General features: G+C 55.7%; 1 protein-coding gene across 2 annotated transcripts in view; it reads left to right on the top strand.

Moving 5' to 3' along the window:
* Positions 1-8,350, top strand: part of GLB1 (galactosidase beta 1) — a 97,992-nt gene extending 89,642 nt beyond the window's left edge. The window contains exon 16 of one of the 2 annotated variants that reach the window (XM_062215795.1): positions 8,227-8,350. In XM_062215795.1, the coding sequence (XP_062071779.1) occupies positions 8,227-8,280 (54 nt within the window). In that variant the 3' untranslated portion in view covers positions 8,281-8,350. Of the gene's footprint in view, positions 1-5,217; positions 5,719-8,226 lie in introns of those variants that run through there. The other variant, XM_062215787.1, reaches the window with a different exon arrangement.
* Positions 8,351-16,352: the final 8,002 nt, after the last annotated feature.

Here is a 16,352-nt window from a genome sequence, read left to right as displayed (position 1 = left end):
GGATCTGTCCTAAAATGAAGAGAGCGGCTGCCGCTGGGGCACTGGCGATGCCACTGGCAGCCCATGTAGGAACGCTGGTCTGAGTCCCAGCTGATCCGCTCCAGTCCAGCTCGCTGCTAATGCCCCTGGGAGGGCAGCAGAGGATGGCCCGTGTGTCTGGGGCCCCGCTGGCCCCGCAGGAGAGACGCAGATGGAGTTCCTGGCTCTGGCGTTGGCCTGCCCAGAGATGGCTGGATCTGGAGAGCGACCCAGTCCATGGGAGAGCTCTTTCGCTCCGTGTTTCTCCTTCTCTCTGTGTGGCTCTGCCTTTTAAATAAATAAATCTGTGAAATAAACAACTACATAAGATAGAGACACCCTGATGTCACTGAACCTTCTGACTGTGACACCAGGGAGGGCACAGGCAGAGTGCCCGGCGTCAGCACGGGGCCTGGGTGTCTCGGAGGAAGGGGACAGCTCGCTTGCTCTGGGCTTGGTGAGAGCTGTTGGACATCTGCCTCCAAGCAAGCCCCTCACAGGGTACCTCTGTCCCCCTACAGTTCTCCTTTTTCTTTTCTTTCCCCTAAGTTGGGATCCCACTCCTTCCTGCCTTGGGTGTGCGACAGAGCCGTTTGCCCTTAGACCACAGCTGTGTCCCTGCCGCGTGGAGGCCGCCCACGGTGTAGACATCTTCCTTCCTCTGCTCCCCGAGGAGCCCCTGGAAAACTTGAAATGTTTTAGACCACAACTTGAGACAGCACCGAAACTTTGGCTTTAGGTTCTTATGAGAAGCCTGTCCTTAGCTAGGAAATTTAACACAGACAGACAGACAGACAGACACACAGATCTGTCTCCTCAGCACAGAAGTAGGTCAAGCCTTTCTGGGAACCTCCTGTCTACTGAAACTGTTATTGTCACCTTGGGGAGAGTGGCAGAGGACAGGCGTCCGCCAGGACCAGGCCGTGGTCCGCTGAAGCCAGGCCTGGCCACGGAACTCGTTTCTGCTCTTAGGTCACCCTCACCGCTGTGTGCAGCCGCCCCACCCCCGCCGTTGTAGCACACCTTTCTAAAGAGAAACAAACGTCAGAGCTGCATACACTGTTTTAAATAGAATCTTTTATTGGTCCTAATCAAGGAAGGATGCAAATGTTTCATTTTTGTTTTTTAAAAATTTTAAAGGTTTATTTTTTATTGGGAAGAACAAGAGAGAGACAGGGAGGGAAGAGGGGAGGAAGGGAAAGGTCTTCCATCCACTGGTTCAAATGGTGGCAACACCCAGGCTAGGCCAGGCTGCAACACGAGCCCAGGCTCCTGTGGACCTCCCATGTGGGCAGCAGGGGCCGAGCACTCGGGCCATCCTCCACTGCTTTCCCAGGCACTTTAAAAAAAAAAAAATTATCTTCTTTATTTGAGAGGCAGAGTTACAGAGAGAGGGAGAGACAGAAAGATCATCTATCCATTGGTTCACTCCCTGGCTGCAACAGTCAGAGCTGGGCCAATCCGAAGCCAGGAGCTTCTTCTGGGTCTCCCACGTGGGTGCAGGGGCCCAAGCACTCGGGCCATCCTCTGCTGCTTTTCCAGGCCACTAGCAGGGAGCTGGATCAGAAGAGGAGCAGCTGAGACTTGAACCTGAGCCCACATGGGATGCGCGTGTCGCAGGCAGAGACAGCCTACTGCACCATGGCGCCGCCCCTTCCCAGGCACAGTCAGGGAGCTGGGTCAGAAGCAGAGACCTGAGCCCACGGGGGATGCTCGTGTTGGCGGTGGCTGCCCTGGCTGGGCCGCTATGCTGGCCCCTCGTTTTTCTTTCTGTGTCTGGTATTCCTTAAAACTCTGGAAGTGGGGGCAGACGACCGTGGAGTATGGTCACGGCCCCTCTCCGTGAGTCTTCTGGGGCAGACTCGTGGACAGTGTTTCCTCGTTAGTGCTGCCAGGTGTACAGTGACTTGATACGGAACACTCGGGCACGTATTGGATCTACGAGCTGATGTCTCCAGAAGTCCACGGGATAGCGGAGCTGAAGCACAAGCTTAAGGTGGTGCGAAAACGTGTGGAATCGTGCACCACGCGAAGCCCCGGCAACTTCTCAGCTCAATAATGAGCATCTGGCCTGAAACAAAAGTGGCAAAGGCCAGCCCTTCGTAGAGCCCGGGGAGAGCTGGGAACAGCTGACAAACCAGCAAATGATAGGAGCTTAAAGAGCCAGGGAGTGGCGGAGACAGCCCTGTGTTAGGGGCGACCGTGACCTTGCTCCCCAGGAAGGCTTCAGGTCTGGGGACCGTGTTGGAGCCTGGGATGATGAGCTGCGCACAGGGGAGACACACCTGTGTTCACTGCATGTTCAGACGCTGGCAGGAGCTGGACGAGCGAGAGAAGACAGAGAGGCGGGCAGGCTCCAGGGCAGGGAGGCGCGGGCCCCGGGCCCTGGGAAGGAGGCTGGCAGCAGGAACGTGTGAGGGCACAGGGCGGCCGCAGCGCTCAGAGACGGCACTGACCCCGCAGACTCGCGGTGGGCGCCTCACAGGCCCCCCACCGCCCTCAGCTCTGCTGCGCAGCGTGGCGACCACCGGCACACATGGCTGTCACCATTCCAGTTTAAATTCACCAAGAGCGAAAGCTGTGTTGCTCCTGTGCAGCTGTTTGTGGTAGCTACTGAAGGATTACAGGCGCTTCCAAAAGGTGGTGGAGACACAGGATTTAAAGATGTTTACTTCGGTGCAAAAAGAATTTTGGAAATCTATGCATGGTTCCTTTTTTTTTTTTTTTTTTTTTTTTTGACAGGCAGAGTAGATAGTGAGAGAGAGAGAGACAGAGAGAAAGGTCCTCCTTTTTGCCGTTGGTTCACCCTCCAATGGCTGTTGCGGCTGGCGCATCTCGCTGATCCGAAGCCAGGAGCCAGGTGCTTCTCCTGGTCTCCCATGGGGTGCAGGGCCCAAGCACTTGGGCCATCCTCCACTGCACTCCCGGGCCATAGCAGAGAGCTGGCCTGGAAGAGGGGCAACCAGGACAGAATCCAGCGCCCCAACCAGGACTAGAACCCAGGGTGCCGGTGCCGCAAGGCGGAGGATTAGCCTGTTAAGCCACGGCACCGGCCATGGTTCCTTTTCACCAATATGCATTTTCCATCTTATTGAAGACCCCTTGTAAGCATGGGCTTCAGAAATTTTTGCATCCAAATAAACATCCTTTAATTCCATTTTCCATAAACTTTTGAAAATACCGTTGTGTGCATCCTTGTATCCCAGCAGTTCTGTTCCAGCAGTGGCCTGTGTGTCCCTCACAGCCTGGACAAGAATATTCACGTGGGCTGTGTTACTTCTGATAGCTGACAGCTAGGACGCAGGGCCAGCATTGCAGTGCAGGCAGCTGAGCTACTGCTTGCAACACCAGCATCCCACAGCAGAGCGCCAGTTCAAGTCCCGGCTGCTCCAATTCCAATCCAGCTCCCTGCTAATGCTCCTGGGAAAGCAGCAGAAGACGGCCCAAGTGCTTGGGCCCCTGCACCTGCGTGGGAGACCCAGAAGAAGCTCCTGGCTCCTGGCTTCGGCCTGGCCCAGCCCTGGCTGTTGCAGCTATTTGGGGAGTGAACCAGCAGATGGAAGATCTCTGTCTTCCTTTGCCTCTGCCTTTCAAATAAATAAATCAGAGAGAGGGAGAGATGGATGAGAGGCCGGGCCAGGCTCCAGTTGTGGGAAGTGGAACCACTGGGAGTGTCCACCGTTAGGAATTGGGCCTTGCACGTAGGCCAAGGAGCCAGTCGGAGGCAGAACCACCGCGCAGCCAGCTGCCGCGCTGGCTCAGAGCCAAGGGGCACGTGAGAAGCGAGCTCAGAAGCCAGAGGAGGACCGAGGGGTCCCCCAGGGAGGGCTTTGGGAATGACACCTGTGTGAGGTGAGCAGGGCAGGCACGCGGCAGGACAAGCTGGCTGGGAGGCAGGGAGAGCCAGGAGGGGCTGCCTGGCACTCCCCCGGGGCCCTCGGGCCTGTGAGTCCCCCATGAGCGCCAGCTGCCACTCCCCTTCTGCCTTCCAGTCTCAGGCAAGGTCCCCTCTGGACCAGCCCTGAGCCAGAGCCAGCCGGCGAAGGGGACTCCGGGAAGCAGTGCCCGGCTGACTCCCCACATTGGCACACACCGTCCAGCACAGGGGATGCCAGGGGCGGCCCCGTGGGCGTGCAGGAAGTGGAAGTTGGGCGTGGGCAGGTACCAGCCGCCTGCTCGTGGTGGCTCAGTCTGGGTCAGGAACAGCACCTGGGGCCTGGGTAGCGCGTGCCGTGCCCCGTGTGCTGTGCCCAGAGCCCGCTCACGTGCTGGCCTTGGCAGCCACCGTCTGCCCGCCCTGAAAGTGAAGCTGCCCAAGGCCCCGCGGCTTTCAGCTGGCGAAGCCGCTGTGCAGGCACATTTCAGGGTGGATGGAGAGAACACATCCCAGTAAAAACAAGAGTGAGCGCGTTCTGAGAACTGTGAGTCGGTCATGCTTTTTTTCTAAATGACTTTATCCAACAGCAGTGGTTATTTTTTTTTTTAACTGTTTGAAAGACAGACTCCCATCCTCTGGTTTACCCTCAGATGGCTGCAATGACGGGGTCCCATGTGGGTGGCAGAGCCCCAGCCAGTGGAGTCCACACCTCTGCCTCCCGGGGTCTGCGTTAGCAGGAAGCTGACATCCAGGGCTGGAACCCGGGATCCAACCCAGGCGCCGGCCCGTGGGACACGGGCATCTCCCCTGGGTGCCCCGCCCGCGAGGCTGGGCAGTCCCCGCCCTGCCCCAGGAGTTTCCTTAAGGACACAGCTTCCCCTTTGCAGCACGCAGGATCGCCTCTGCTCCGTGAGACAGACGTGGAGCGAGACGCAGCAAGCACAGCAGTAGAGACGCAGCTCGGGGGCCCCTTGCTCCCCCCATAGCAGTCTTGAGGGGCTGTTCGGGGAGAGCTGCCGGCCCTGTGTTCTCTGTGCCGCGTGCCCGAGGCCACCCCTTGAGGGGAGAGCGAGAAGGCAAGACATCTCCTTGCAGAGCCAGCTCGGAGAAGCCAGGCTCGGGGATGCAGGCAGTGCCCGGACCTGGCCTTGTCCTGCAGCAGGGCTGTGGCTCCTCCCACCTGTTCCCTGGGCCCTGCCTGGTGCTCACCCTGGCAGCTTCCTGGGCACGTGGCTCGCCTCCCCGGCCTCAGGACCCCCCTGCCCTTCAGGACGGACCGCGCATCGGACTTGACGGTTCTCCCGCTCTCTCTCTCCCTCCAGGGTCAGGTGTGGATCAACGGCTTCAACCTCGGCCGCTACTGGCCAGCGCGCGGGCCCCAGGTGACCTTGTTCGTGCCAAAGCACCTCCTGAGCACCTCGACCCCCAACACCATCACAGTGCTGGAGCTGGAGCGCGCCCCCTGCGGCCAGCACGGCCTGGGCGCCGTGGAGCTCGTGGACACGCCCGTTCTCAATGCCACCAGCTCTCGGGGCCTGCTGAGACCCCCAGTGTTCAGCAAGGCAGGACTAGAGCCCTAGGGGACTGAAGGCTGTGCCCGGCGGGGTCCAGCCCCCCACCTCCCAGATAAGAGACCCCGTCACGTCCACACCTGCCGGAGAAGTCCGCTGGAAAGAGCATCGGGTTCCCAGCGCGGGTCTTCCCGCAGCCCCGGGCGTGAAGGGAGCCGACAGCACAGGCTGCCGTGCAAGCTCCGCAGGGGTCCAGTTTTATTTTGGAAGAATCATGTTGTCTCTTTTTGTTAAATAAAATTTGTACTTGGATGATGAAGCTGCTCTTTTTCACGCTGGGCAGTTATTAAATTAAACGGCCTGACTTAAACCATAACGAGACTCGAGCAGGCCGGGGGAACCACTTCAGTGGCTGCAGCTTCAAAGGATGGAAAACAGCCTGGGGCGGGCCTGACGGCCGCTCCGGGGCCTCATCTGACTCGCCCTTGATTTCTGTGCTGTCTGCTAGGGAGCCCACGAGCACAGCTCAGCGCGCTTCTGCGAAGAGCCGAGTGCTAACAGCCGCGCGGCACACACAGAGTGGCACATCTGTACGGGGTTCTAGCCTCGGCCGTGGCGACGTACATGTGCATCTGTTTATGATCCCGTGCGTGCATAAAGACCAAGTATGGGCGGATGAGTGCTGCCCCCCAGGTGAGGACACGCGTGCCATGCAGCGCCGTGCCCCTGCGAGTCTGTGCACAGACACGGCACACGCACCCTGTCTGCCTGTCTCTGCTGTGTGTGTGCATGTGCCATTCCGTGTCGCCGCACACGAACAGGATCAGACGGGATCCGGGTCCTGAGCGTATCAGGTATCAGATACTGCATTCACTTGGCCGCCCCCAGGACCTTGCCCCCCCCCCCAGGGGGCCTGTGCTGTCATTGTCCCCATTGGCTGGGCCACAGCTCACATGGCAGAGACAGGAAGGGAGGCAGCAGTCGGGGTCCATGTTGCACAGGGAGGAGGGCAGCCCTGCTTTGTGTTACATCAGAAAGTTTTGGAGTAACATTAACAATAGTGTGGTTACACGCGAGTGGTAAGTATTGGGGAGGTTTTTTTTTTAAAGGTTTTTATTTTATTTATTTGAAAGAGTTACAGAGAGAGGTAGAGAGAGGGAAGGAGGGAGAAGGAGAGAGAGAAAGAGAGAGGTCTTCCATGTGCTGGTTCACTCCCCAAATGGCCGCACTGGCCAGAACTGACCCGATCAAGAGCCAGGAGCTTCATCCAGGTCTCCCACGCAGGTGCAGGGATCCAAGGACTTGGGCCATCTTCCACTGCTTTCCCAGGCACATTAGCAAGGAGCTAGATCGGAAGTGCAGCAGCTGGGACTCGAACCAGCGCCCATATGGAATGCTGGCTCTGCAGGCCAGGGTTTTAACCCACTACGCCACAGCACCAGCCCCACTGGGGGGATATTTTACCTTTCCTTGCCTGTATTTCTAATTCTTTACAGAGAATAGGGTTTTGTTTTGTTTTGTTAAGGAAAATGCAAAGATTTTTTTTTTTACCTCAATATGCAATACTTTCGTAGCAATCTACTTTTTTGTTTTTTTTGTTTTTTTTATTTGAGAGGTAGAGTTACAGACAGTGAGAGGGAGAGACAGAGAGAAAGGTCTTCCTTCCATTGGTTCACTCCCCAAATGGCTGCTACGGCCAGTGCTGCACCAATCCGAAGCCAGGAGCCAGGTGCTTCCTCCTGGTCTCCCATGCGGGTGCAGGGCCCAAGCACTTGGGCCATCCTCCACTGCCCTCCCGGGCCACAGCAGAGAGCTGGACTGAAAGAGGAACAACCAGGACTAGAATCGGTGCCCATATGAGATCCCGGCATCACAGGAGGATTAACCTAGTGCTCCATGGCGCCAGCCCCAGCAGTCTACAGTATATTCATATTTTCCCTTTTCTAGGCACAGTGAGATTAAACAGCAATTTCGTTTTATTTTTTAAAACATTTAGGGGCTGGCATGTAGCACAGTGGATGAAGTCACTGCCTGCAATGCTGGCATCTCATATGAGCACCAGTTCTTGTTCTGGCTGCTCCATTCCCATCCAGCTCTCTGCTGTGGCCTGGGAAAGCAGCAGAAGATGGCCCAAGTGCTTGGGCCCCGCACCCTCATGGGTGACCTGGATGAAGCTCCTGGTTCCTGGCTTCAGCCTGGCCCAGCATTGGCTGTTGTAGCCATATGGGGAGTGAACCAGTGGATGGAAGGATGGAAGATTCTCTCTCTCTCTCTCTCTCTCTCTCTCTCTAACTCTGCCTTTCAGATGAAGAAATTTAATGATTTCTCTGAGTAACCTTATTTCAGACCTCTCTATTCATGAACTAACTTAAAATTTAACTTTGTGGGCCCATGCTGTGGTACAGTGGGTAGAGCCACTGCCTGCAGTGCCAGCATCCCATAGGGGCTCCAGTTCCAGTCCTGGCTGCTCCACTTCCAATCCAGCTCCCTGCTAACAGCCTGAGAAAGCAGCAGAAAATGGCCCAATTGCATGGGCCCCTGGACCCACGTGGGAGACCTGGAAGAAGCTTCTGACTCCTGGCTCAGCCCTTGGCTGTTGAGGCCATTTGGGGAGTGAACTAGTGGATGGAAGACTCTCTCTGTGTGTATGTGTGTGTCCTCTCTCTGTAACTCTGCCTTTCAAATAAATAAGTAGATCTTTTTGTAAAAAAAGTGTAGCTTTATATATGATGCTACTTCTTAATAAGGGCAATATCTTCATTGTTTTCAATGTGAACCTTTTATGTTACATTTCTCTTTAAATTGATTTTAATATTCCAGAATTTTCTGAGCAGGCCTCTGCTAACCCACCTGCAACACTCAGAACGCTCCTAGAATTTCACCACGTTCTGGGCACCCTCCTGATGAAGACTGGCCTCTTCCTGTGAATCACTGGATCCTGTGAGCTGTGGACATCTATGATTGCTTATTTTAAATAGCTTTATTGAGGTATAATACATATGTCATAAACTCACCCATATTAAGATCCAATTCTGTCAGTTTTACTAAATGTATAGATTTGCGCAGCCATGACCACAGTTCAGAATTGGAACACTTCCTTTGCCCCAGAAAATTCTCTCGTGCCCCTTGGGAGTCAGTCTTCACTCCCACTGCTGGTACACCAGGCACCAGCAAGTCTGTTTGTTGACTTCTGTCACCAGGCGCATGAGCAGGGATCTGGACCAGAAGTGGAGCAGCTGGGACTCGAACCTGCACCCATTTGGTCTGCCGGCCTTGCAGGTGGCAGCCTGACGAGCTGTGCCAGAGCACCGACCCCACCTACACTTAACTTCATCAGAAACTGTCAGACACTTTGGAGCATCTGCTTTGAGGCAAGGGAGGGATGGCAGGGCGGCCGAGGTCCCTGTGTCCTCTCTCCCTTCTCCGCCTCGGCTGTGGAGTGTCTTCTTCTGTCCAGCCTTGTTCCTGAGCACCTGCTGTTTATTCAGACTGAAATTAGCACGAACCTGAGCTTGGGATTTTTTTCACTGTTGCCCCCAACAAGCAAGCAGTGTGACTTTTGGCAAATGACAACAGATACGTGATCTCGTGTGCCCTGGTCTCTCATTTTCTGAGCTCGCTCTTAGTCAGCCTGCAGGGTCTGTCTGGCCTGGGGCAGACAGGCAGCTTGCGTGGGCTCCGAGGGCAGCCATGCCCGTGTCCCGGAGTGGGCTGGCCCCTGCTCCTGGTCTGACTGCACCGCCCGGCTGGCTGGCCCTGGCACCCCCGTCCTCCGGCCCGAGCCGTGGTGGGGCTGGATACCCCGCAGCTCTCAGACGGCGATCCTGCCCTGGCCCCCCACACAGTCGCTCCGCTGGCTCCCCAAGGGGCTTTCCCACCTGTGAAAACGCCTCCCACAGCTTGGCTCGAGTCCTCCAAGCTGGCAATGCAGCCAGCTGGTCTCCTAAGCTAAAACAGGTCAGGCCTTGGGGGCGGCAGCCCAGGTCACGTGGTGTGATCTCACGAAGGGACCACTGATGAGCCTCCTTGCAAGGTGGTAAAATTAAATGGAGGCGGGAGCCGGCGCTGTGGCGCAGCAGATTAAAGCCCTGGCCTGAAGCGCTGGCATCCCATATGGGCGCCGGTTCTGGTCCCCGCTGCTCCTCTTCCAATCCAGCTCTCCGCTATAGCCTGGGATAGCAGTGGAGGATGGCCCAAGTACTCATGCCACGCACATGGGAGATCCAGATGGAGCACCTGGTGCCTGGCTTCAGCCTGGCTCAGCCCTGGCTGTTGCGGTCATCTGGGGAGTGAACCAGCAAATAGATGATGGTCTCTTTCTCTCTCTTTTGCCTTTTGAATAAATAAGTAAATCTTTAAAAACCAGAGAGGGAGGGAGAGAGAGTATGTTCGAGAAGGATGCTTCCAAGGAGTGAGCATTCCAGCAGAAGCCGTGCAGGCAGCCCCGTGGGACCTGTCTCAGTGTCACTCAGCTTCAAGGCGAGAGAACACAGCCCCCCACCCCTTTGCAATGGGGGCAGAAGCTTGGCACAGGAGTTAAGCTACCACTAGGGATGCCCATATCACACACCAGAGTACACGGGTCCAAGTCCCAGCTTCACTCCCAACTCCAGGAGTCTGCTATGGTGACCCAGGGAGGCAGCAGGTGGTGGCCCAAGTACTGGGGTTCCCACTACCTGCACAGGAGGCCCTGATGAGTGCCAGGTTCCTGGCTTTGCTCTAGCCCAGTCCCAGCAGGCGTTTGGGGAGTGTGTGTGTGTGTGTGAGTGTATGTATGTGTGTGCGTGTGTATATGTGCCTTTCACATAAATAAAATCATTTAAAAATAAAAAGAATGTGTGACCATTTTTGGAGACGACCACGTGTACACTCCCTGCTGTCTGCACCACAGTCAGCTCTGTGTGTTTCTGTTTCACTGAAAGTCTGAAACGTGCTGAGCGTGAATTCAGTCCCATTCATCCTGGTCCCAGGCCCCATTGATGAAAACAGCGCTTGGTGTACGACAGTCACTTAGCCTGAGTCCACCGAATTGGATTCCTTTGGCTCTTTTAAGATTTATTTATCTGAAAGAGTTACAGAGAGAGGTAGAGACAGAGAGAGAGGTCTTCCATCCGCAGGTTTACTCCCCAGATGGCCGTGGAGCTGCACCAATCCAAAGCTGGGAGCCAGGAGCTTCCTCTGGATCTCCCACACGGGTACAGGGGCCCTAGGACCTGGGCCATCTTCTACTTCCTTCCCAGGCCATAGCAGAGAGCTGGATTGGAAAAGGAGCAGCTGGGACTAGAACCGGCGCCCATATGGGATGCCAGCGCTTTGGGCCAGGGCTTTAACCCGCTGTGCCACAGTGCCGGCCTCTCCTTTGACTCTTTTGCAGGTTGCCTGGCCCCAGTGGTCTCATCAGCTATGAGCTGAAGGGGAATCGTGACTCAGCACAGGCTGAAACCACTGAGAGCCACGTCCCCCAGAGAAGAAGGCGGCGTGAGAGGGGCACTGCCCAGTCCCAGCTGGCCTCGCTCCTGAGAGGCGCGGTCTTTCCAACTTCAAGTTGGCCTTACTTTTTTTTTTATTTGACAGAGTTATAGACAGTGAGAGAGACAGAGAGAAAGGTCTTCCTTCCGTTGGTTCACTCCCCAAATGGCCGCTACAGCCAGAGCTATGCCGATCCAAAACCAGGAGCCAGGTGCTTCTCCTGGTCTCCCATGGGGTGCAGGGCCCAAGCACTGGGGCCATCCTCCACTGCCTTCCCCGGCCACAGCAGAGAGCTGGACTGGAAGAGGAGCAACCGGGACTAGAACCTGGCGCCCATATGGGATGCTGGCACCGCACACAGAGGATTAGCCAAGTGAGCCACGGCGCCGGCTCCTGGCCTTAACTTCTACCAAGGAATGGATGCTTTCCCCGGGGTGGTTCGGATGCTGGGGCTCAGCTGTCCTCTTGTTTTGGCCTGAGAAATCAAGCGCCCCAAGAAGTGCCAGAAAGGAACCCAGGGTTTCAGATGTCACCAGCCATAGGTGAACTGAGCGCCGCCCCCAGCACTCAACTGTTGGTTTTCTCTCACTCAGAGCTGGGCAGCGTGCAGCTGCAGGCCGTGGAGAGGCTCACAGAATCATCTGGTCTGGCCCTGCTGAGACAACTGCAGGCAGGACCCAAAATTCAATAAATCTTGGGCCGGCGCTGTGGCGCAGCAGGTAAAGCCACTGCCTGCAGGGCCAGCGTCCCTTATGGGCGCCGGTTCTAGTCCCAGTTGCTCCACTTCTGATCCAGCTCTCTGCTGTGGCCTGGGAAAGCAGTGGAAGATGGCCCAAGTCCTTGGCTCCTGGCTTCGGATCAGCATAGCTCCAGCTATTACAGCTATCTGGGGAGTGAACTAGCAGATGGAAGACCTCTCTCTCTCTCTGTCTCTACCTCTCTCTAACTCTTTCAAATAAATAAAATGAATTTTTTAAAAAAAAGAGAGAGAATCCAGGCTGGCACCGTGACTCACTTGGCTAATCCTCCGCCTGCGGCGCCGTCACCCCGGGTTCTAGTCCCAGTTGGGGCGCTGGATTCTGTTCTGGTTGCTCCTCTTCCAGGCCAGCTCTCTGCTGTGGCCAGGGAGTGCAGTGGAGGATGGCCCAAGTGCTTGGGCCCTGCACCCCATGGGAGACCAGGAGAAGCACCTGGCTCCTGGCTTCAGATCGGCACAGTGTGCCAGCCGTAGCAGCCATTTAAGGCCTGAACCAACGGAAAAGGAAGACCTTTCTCTCTCTCTCTCTAACTCTGCCTGTCAAAAAAAACAAGAGAGAGAGAGAGAGAAAGAGAATCCAAATGGCCCATGGCAGCAACAAAGTTTCCACATCACTGCTCGATTCTGTGCTCCGAGCAGGACAGCTCTGCCGCCCCTCAGAGGGCACATGTGGCCGGGTACACGGTCTCTCTTTCTCCCCAATGAGTGAATAATAAAGGGGCCAGCGTTGTGGCTGGGACTATGCGTTAATCTACCACTGGCAACACCAGCATCCCGTCCTGGAGCACTGGTTTCAGACCTTCCCGTCCAGCCCATCCAGCGGAAGATGGCCCACGTCCTTGCGGCCCTGCCTCCCGGGGGATACCTGGAGTTCCAGCCCCTCTGGCTTTGGCCTATCGCATCCCTGGCTGTTTGCAGGCATTTGGGGAATGAGTCAGCAGATGGAAAATCTCTCTCTGTTCCCTCTCTCTCTGTAGCTCTCCCTTTCAAGTAGATAGATACATTTTTTTAATCAACTAAATCAATACATGACAAAGCAAAACAACTACAAAAAGCAAAAAAAAAAAATCCCTCCTGTTCAGGCTGAGGGTGCCAGGCTCTGGGCCTCCGCCTCTGTTTTCACACTGCCCGAGGGCACAGGCAGCATCTCACCCCAAGGCGTCTGGGCGAGTGGGCACGCTCCTGTTTTGGCGACACTCGCTCTTCATACTCTCCCTTCACCCCGCTGTTGGCTTCACCACAGAACCCGTGTGCGCCTGGCACACGTGCAGCCTTTGCGCTCGCTCAGCCATGGCTCATGCTAACAGTGAGCATCAAAACAAGAGTAGGCGCCGTGCCGTCATCAGGCCAAGGCGTTGGAACAGCAGGGCACGGGGTTCAGGCCTTCGGGTAGGAGGACGGCTCGCTCGCTCTCGCGTGCTCTGAGCGCCGGGGCCCCTGCGCCCGTGCGTCGCAGCCCTCCGTGCAGCACTTCGCTCGCACTGCTGTGGCTCTTCGTCTGCTCCTGACCAGGGGCCTTCGCAACAGGTCGGGGCCATCCTCCTTCTCGACTCATGCCCGTGTGGTGCGTAACCGGCCCTCGATCAGTGCTCCACGGCTGCGCTCACGGGCTGGTGGGGGCCCGCGTCTCCAGTGTTTCTGAGCCGTGTCTGACACGCAGGGCGGCTGAGGTGCCCCTTCTTGTTAGAACTCTACCAAACCGGTCTCGAAAACGCCTCCCGAGCTCTCCCTGGGGCCCTGCAGGGCCCGCCGTCTCGTGGTTTCCCGGGCTAGGCGTCCCACCTCTGCTTCCACCTCGGGACGCCGCGGCTCCCACACATCCTCTGGCAGGGTCTTGACTCAAATGTGGAGCCGCACACCTGGCGTTTCACACACCCCTCACCCACGCTGCAGGAACCTTGCAGAAGCTTTGAAGAGATGGGGGAGGGGCAGCCCGCGCCGCAGCAGCATCCGTGCAGAGCGTGGAGGGCCAGGCATTCTGCGCTCAAACGGCCTCCACGCCGTCCTCTGCCTCACCCCTCTCCATCCACTCCAAACTCTGGATGTCTGTCTTTTTTAAAAAATTTATTTATTTATTTATTTATTTATTTATTTATTTGAAAGAGTTACAGAGAGGCAGAGGCAGAGAGAGAGGTCTTCCGTCCACTGGTTCACTCCTCAGATGGCCACAACGGCCGGAGCTGAGCTGATCCAAAGTCAGGAGCCAGCAGCTTCCTCCTGGTCTCCCACCTGGGTGCAGGGGCCCAAGGACTGGGGCCATCTTTACTGCTTTCCCAGGTGCATTAGCAGGGAGCTGGATCGGAAGTGGAGCAGCCGGGATGCGAACCGGCGTCCATATGGGATGCCGGCACTGCAGGTGGCGGCCTCATCCACTATACCACAGTGCTGGCCCCCGACTCTGAATTTCTCATCATTTGTAGACAAAACATCTCCCATCTGTGTTGCTGAAACGACACACGCTCACCTTACTTCTCCGTGTCTCACGTCTTAGGAAAGAGCCCTGAGACACAGGCGGCTTCCACAGGCCATACCTGTGCCATACCACATTGTCTCGATGACTGTAGTTCTGTTGTAAATTTTGAAATTTAGAAGGTTCCTGCAATTTAAATCCCCCTTTTCTTGTTTTAGCTCTTCTGGGTCCCTCTTATTTGCATGTGAATGCTAGAATCAGCTTGTTGATTTATGCAAAAGACCAACTGGAATTGTGATATGGATTGTGTTGAAATCTATGGATCAACTTGGAGAGTATAGCCATCTTAACAATACTAAATGCTCTAACCAATACTCATGGACTGCCTCTCCATTCGTTTGGCTTTTTATTTCCATGTTTTCTGACTTCCAGTATAAACCTTGGAACCTTTCTCTTAAGTTCATCCCCAAGTCCTTAATTTTGTTGTGTTACTATAAGTGCAATCCTCGTTGCTAGCACACAGACGTGCGACTAAGCCTTGTGTGTTGATGCTGTGTCTTGCAACCTGCTGAGCTCCTCTATGAGCTCAGATGATTTTCCGGCGGATTCCTTAGGACGTTCTGGGTGAAAGATTGTGGCCTCCACAGAAAGGGATGGTTTTACTGCTCCCTTCCCAGACTGGACGCCTTTCGCTCCTTTCCCTTTCTGTTGTCTCCTGCAGACCCTCAGTTCTCGGAGGGCAAGTGGAGGAGCAGCCGTGCCTGTGCTACTCCTGGCCTCAGGGAGAAAGCCTCTCCCGTCACGTGTGTTCTCACACAAGTCCTTCATGTGCTGAGGTTTCCGTGTCTCTTGCGTAAACACAGAGGTGTGAAATTCTCTGATCACAGGGTAGGTGTGCGCTCAGCTGCACCAACGGCAGTTGGACAGTTTTCCAAAATGTTCTGTGTACCCAGCCATCTCTGAGATGTCTCCTGCTGTGTGTTCTCGCTCAGAGTGCAGTGGGCTTTGGGAAACAGCAATGCCTGGAAATGTGAACTCCAAGGCTTGGTGTTTTTTTTTGTTTATTTGTTTGTTTTAATGTATCTTATTTATCTGAAACACAAGGTGACAGAGCGAGGGAGAGACAGGAGAACGTGAGGTCTTCCATCTGCTGGTTCACTCCCCAAATGATCACAAGGACTGGGGTTGGGCCAGCCTGGAGCCAGGAGCCAGGAAGTCTGTCCAGTGGCAGAGACTCAGATACTGGGGCCGTCTTCTGCTGCTTTCCCAGGCACATGAGCAAGGAGCTGGATCAGAAATGGAGCAGCCGGGACTCGAACTGGCACACCCATATGAGATGCTATCGGAGCCACACCAAGCCTATACACTTGCCCTTTGCCCTCTGCACAAACTCAAATGCCTCCTCGGTGGTTCCACAAGAGGAGCCTAGCTACACCATGCGGTGCTGCACCTGAACCATGTTCACCTGGTTTGCGTGTGACCTTTCTGTTGTGACGTCAGTGAAGCCAGGAGGCATCCCTCTGACCCCGGCACTGCAGAGAAGTGGCTGTGCCAGCTCGTCTCGGTGCAGACCTCTTTCCTGCCTGCCGCTCTCCACGGACGGCTTCAGCTTATCTCACCTGCGATCAGAAGGCGCCCCTGTGCTATCACGTACCCATCTCGTACGGTAAACCCTGCTGCCCGTGCCCGGGACCCGTGTCAGCAGCTTCTTCAGTGCTTTGACAGCAACACGAGCAGGTGTCGGCTCAGGGTGACAGCGGTGCCCGGCTCTCCTGGGAGCCCCGGTCTCTAGAATCTCTGTGTGGCTCCTTAGTCCTCTTGCTTTGGTAGATAATAAAGTCATGCCTGTTTGGTTAAACTTTTACCTTATTTGAAAGGGAGGGGGGAGGGAGGGAGAGAGAGAATCTTCTATCTGCCAGTTCACTCCCCAAATGCCCACAAGAGCGAGGGCTGCGCCAGCCCGAAGCCAGGAGCTCTGAACTCCACCCGGATCTCCCACATGGGTGGCAGGAACCCAAGCACTCTGAGCCATCCCCTGGGACCTTCCCAGGGAACATATGAGCAGGAATCTGGATCAGAAGTGGAGCCAGGACTCAAGTCAGGCACTCTGCTACGGGACATGGATGTCCCAAGATGGGACTTAGCCTCTGTGCCACGCACCTACCCCTTTCTAGGATTTTTATTTTTTTAACGATTTATCTATTTATTTATTTGAAAGGAAGAGTGATGGAGAAAAGAGATGAAGAGAGAGAGCTCTTCCCTCTGCGGGTTCACTCCCCAGATGCCTGCAGCAGTCAGGGCTGGAGCCAG

This window comes from Lepus europaeus, chromosome 2, assembly GCF_033115175.1.
Source record: "Lepus europaeus isolate LE1 chromosome 2, mLepTim1.pri, whole genome shotgun sequence".
In the NCBI taxonomy this organism is placed as follows: domain Eukaryota; kingdom Metazoa; phylum Chordata; class Mammalia; order Lagomorpha; family Leporidae; genus Lepus; species Lepus europaeus.
Note: the sequence above shows the minus strand (reverse complement) of the source record. Positions and strands in the feature narration are given on the sequence as shown.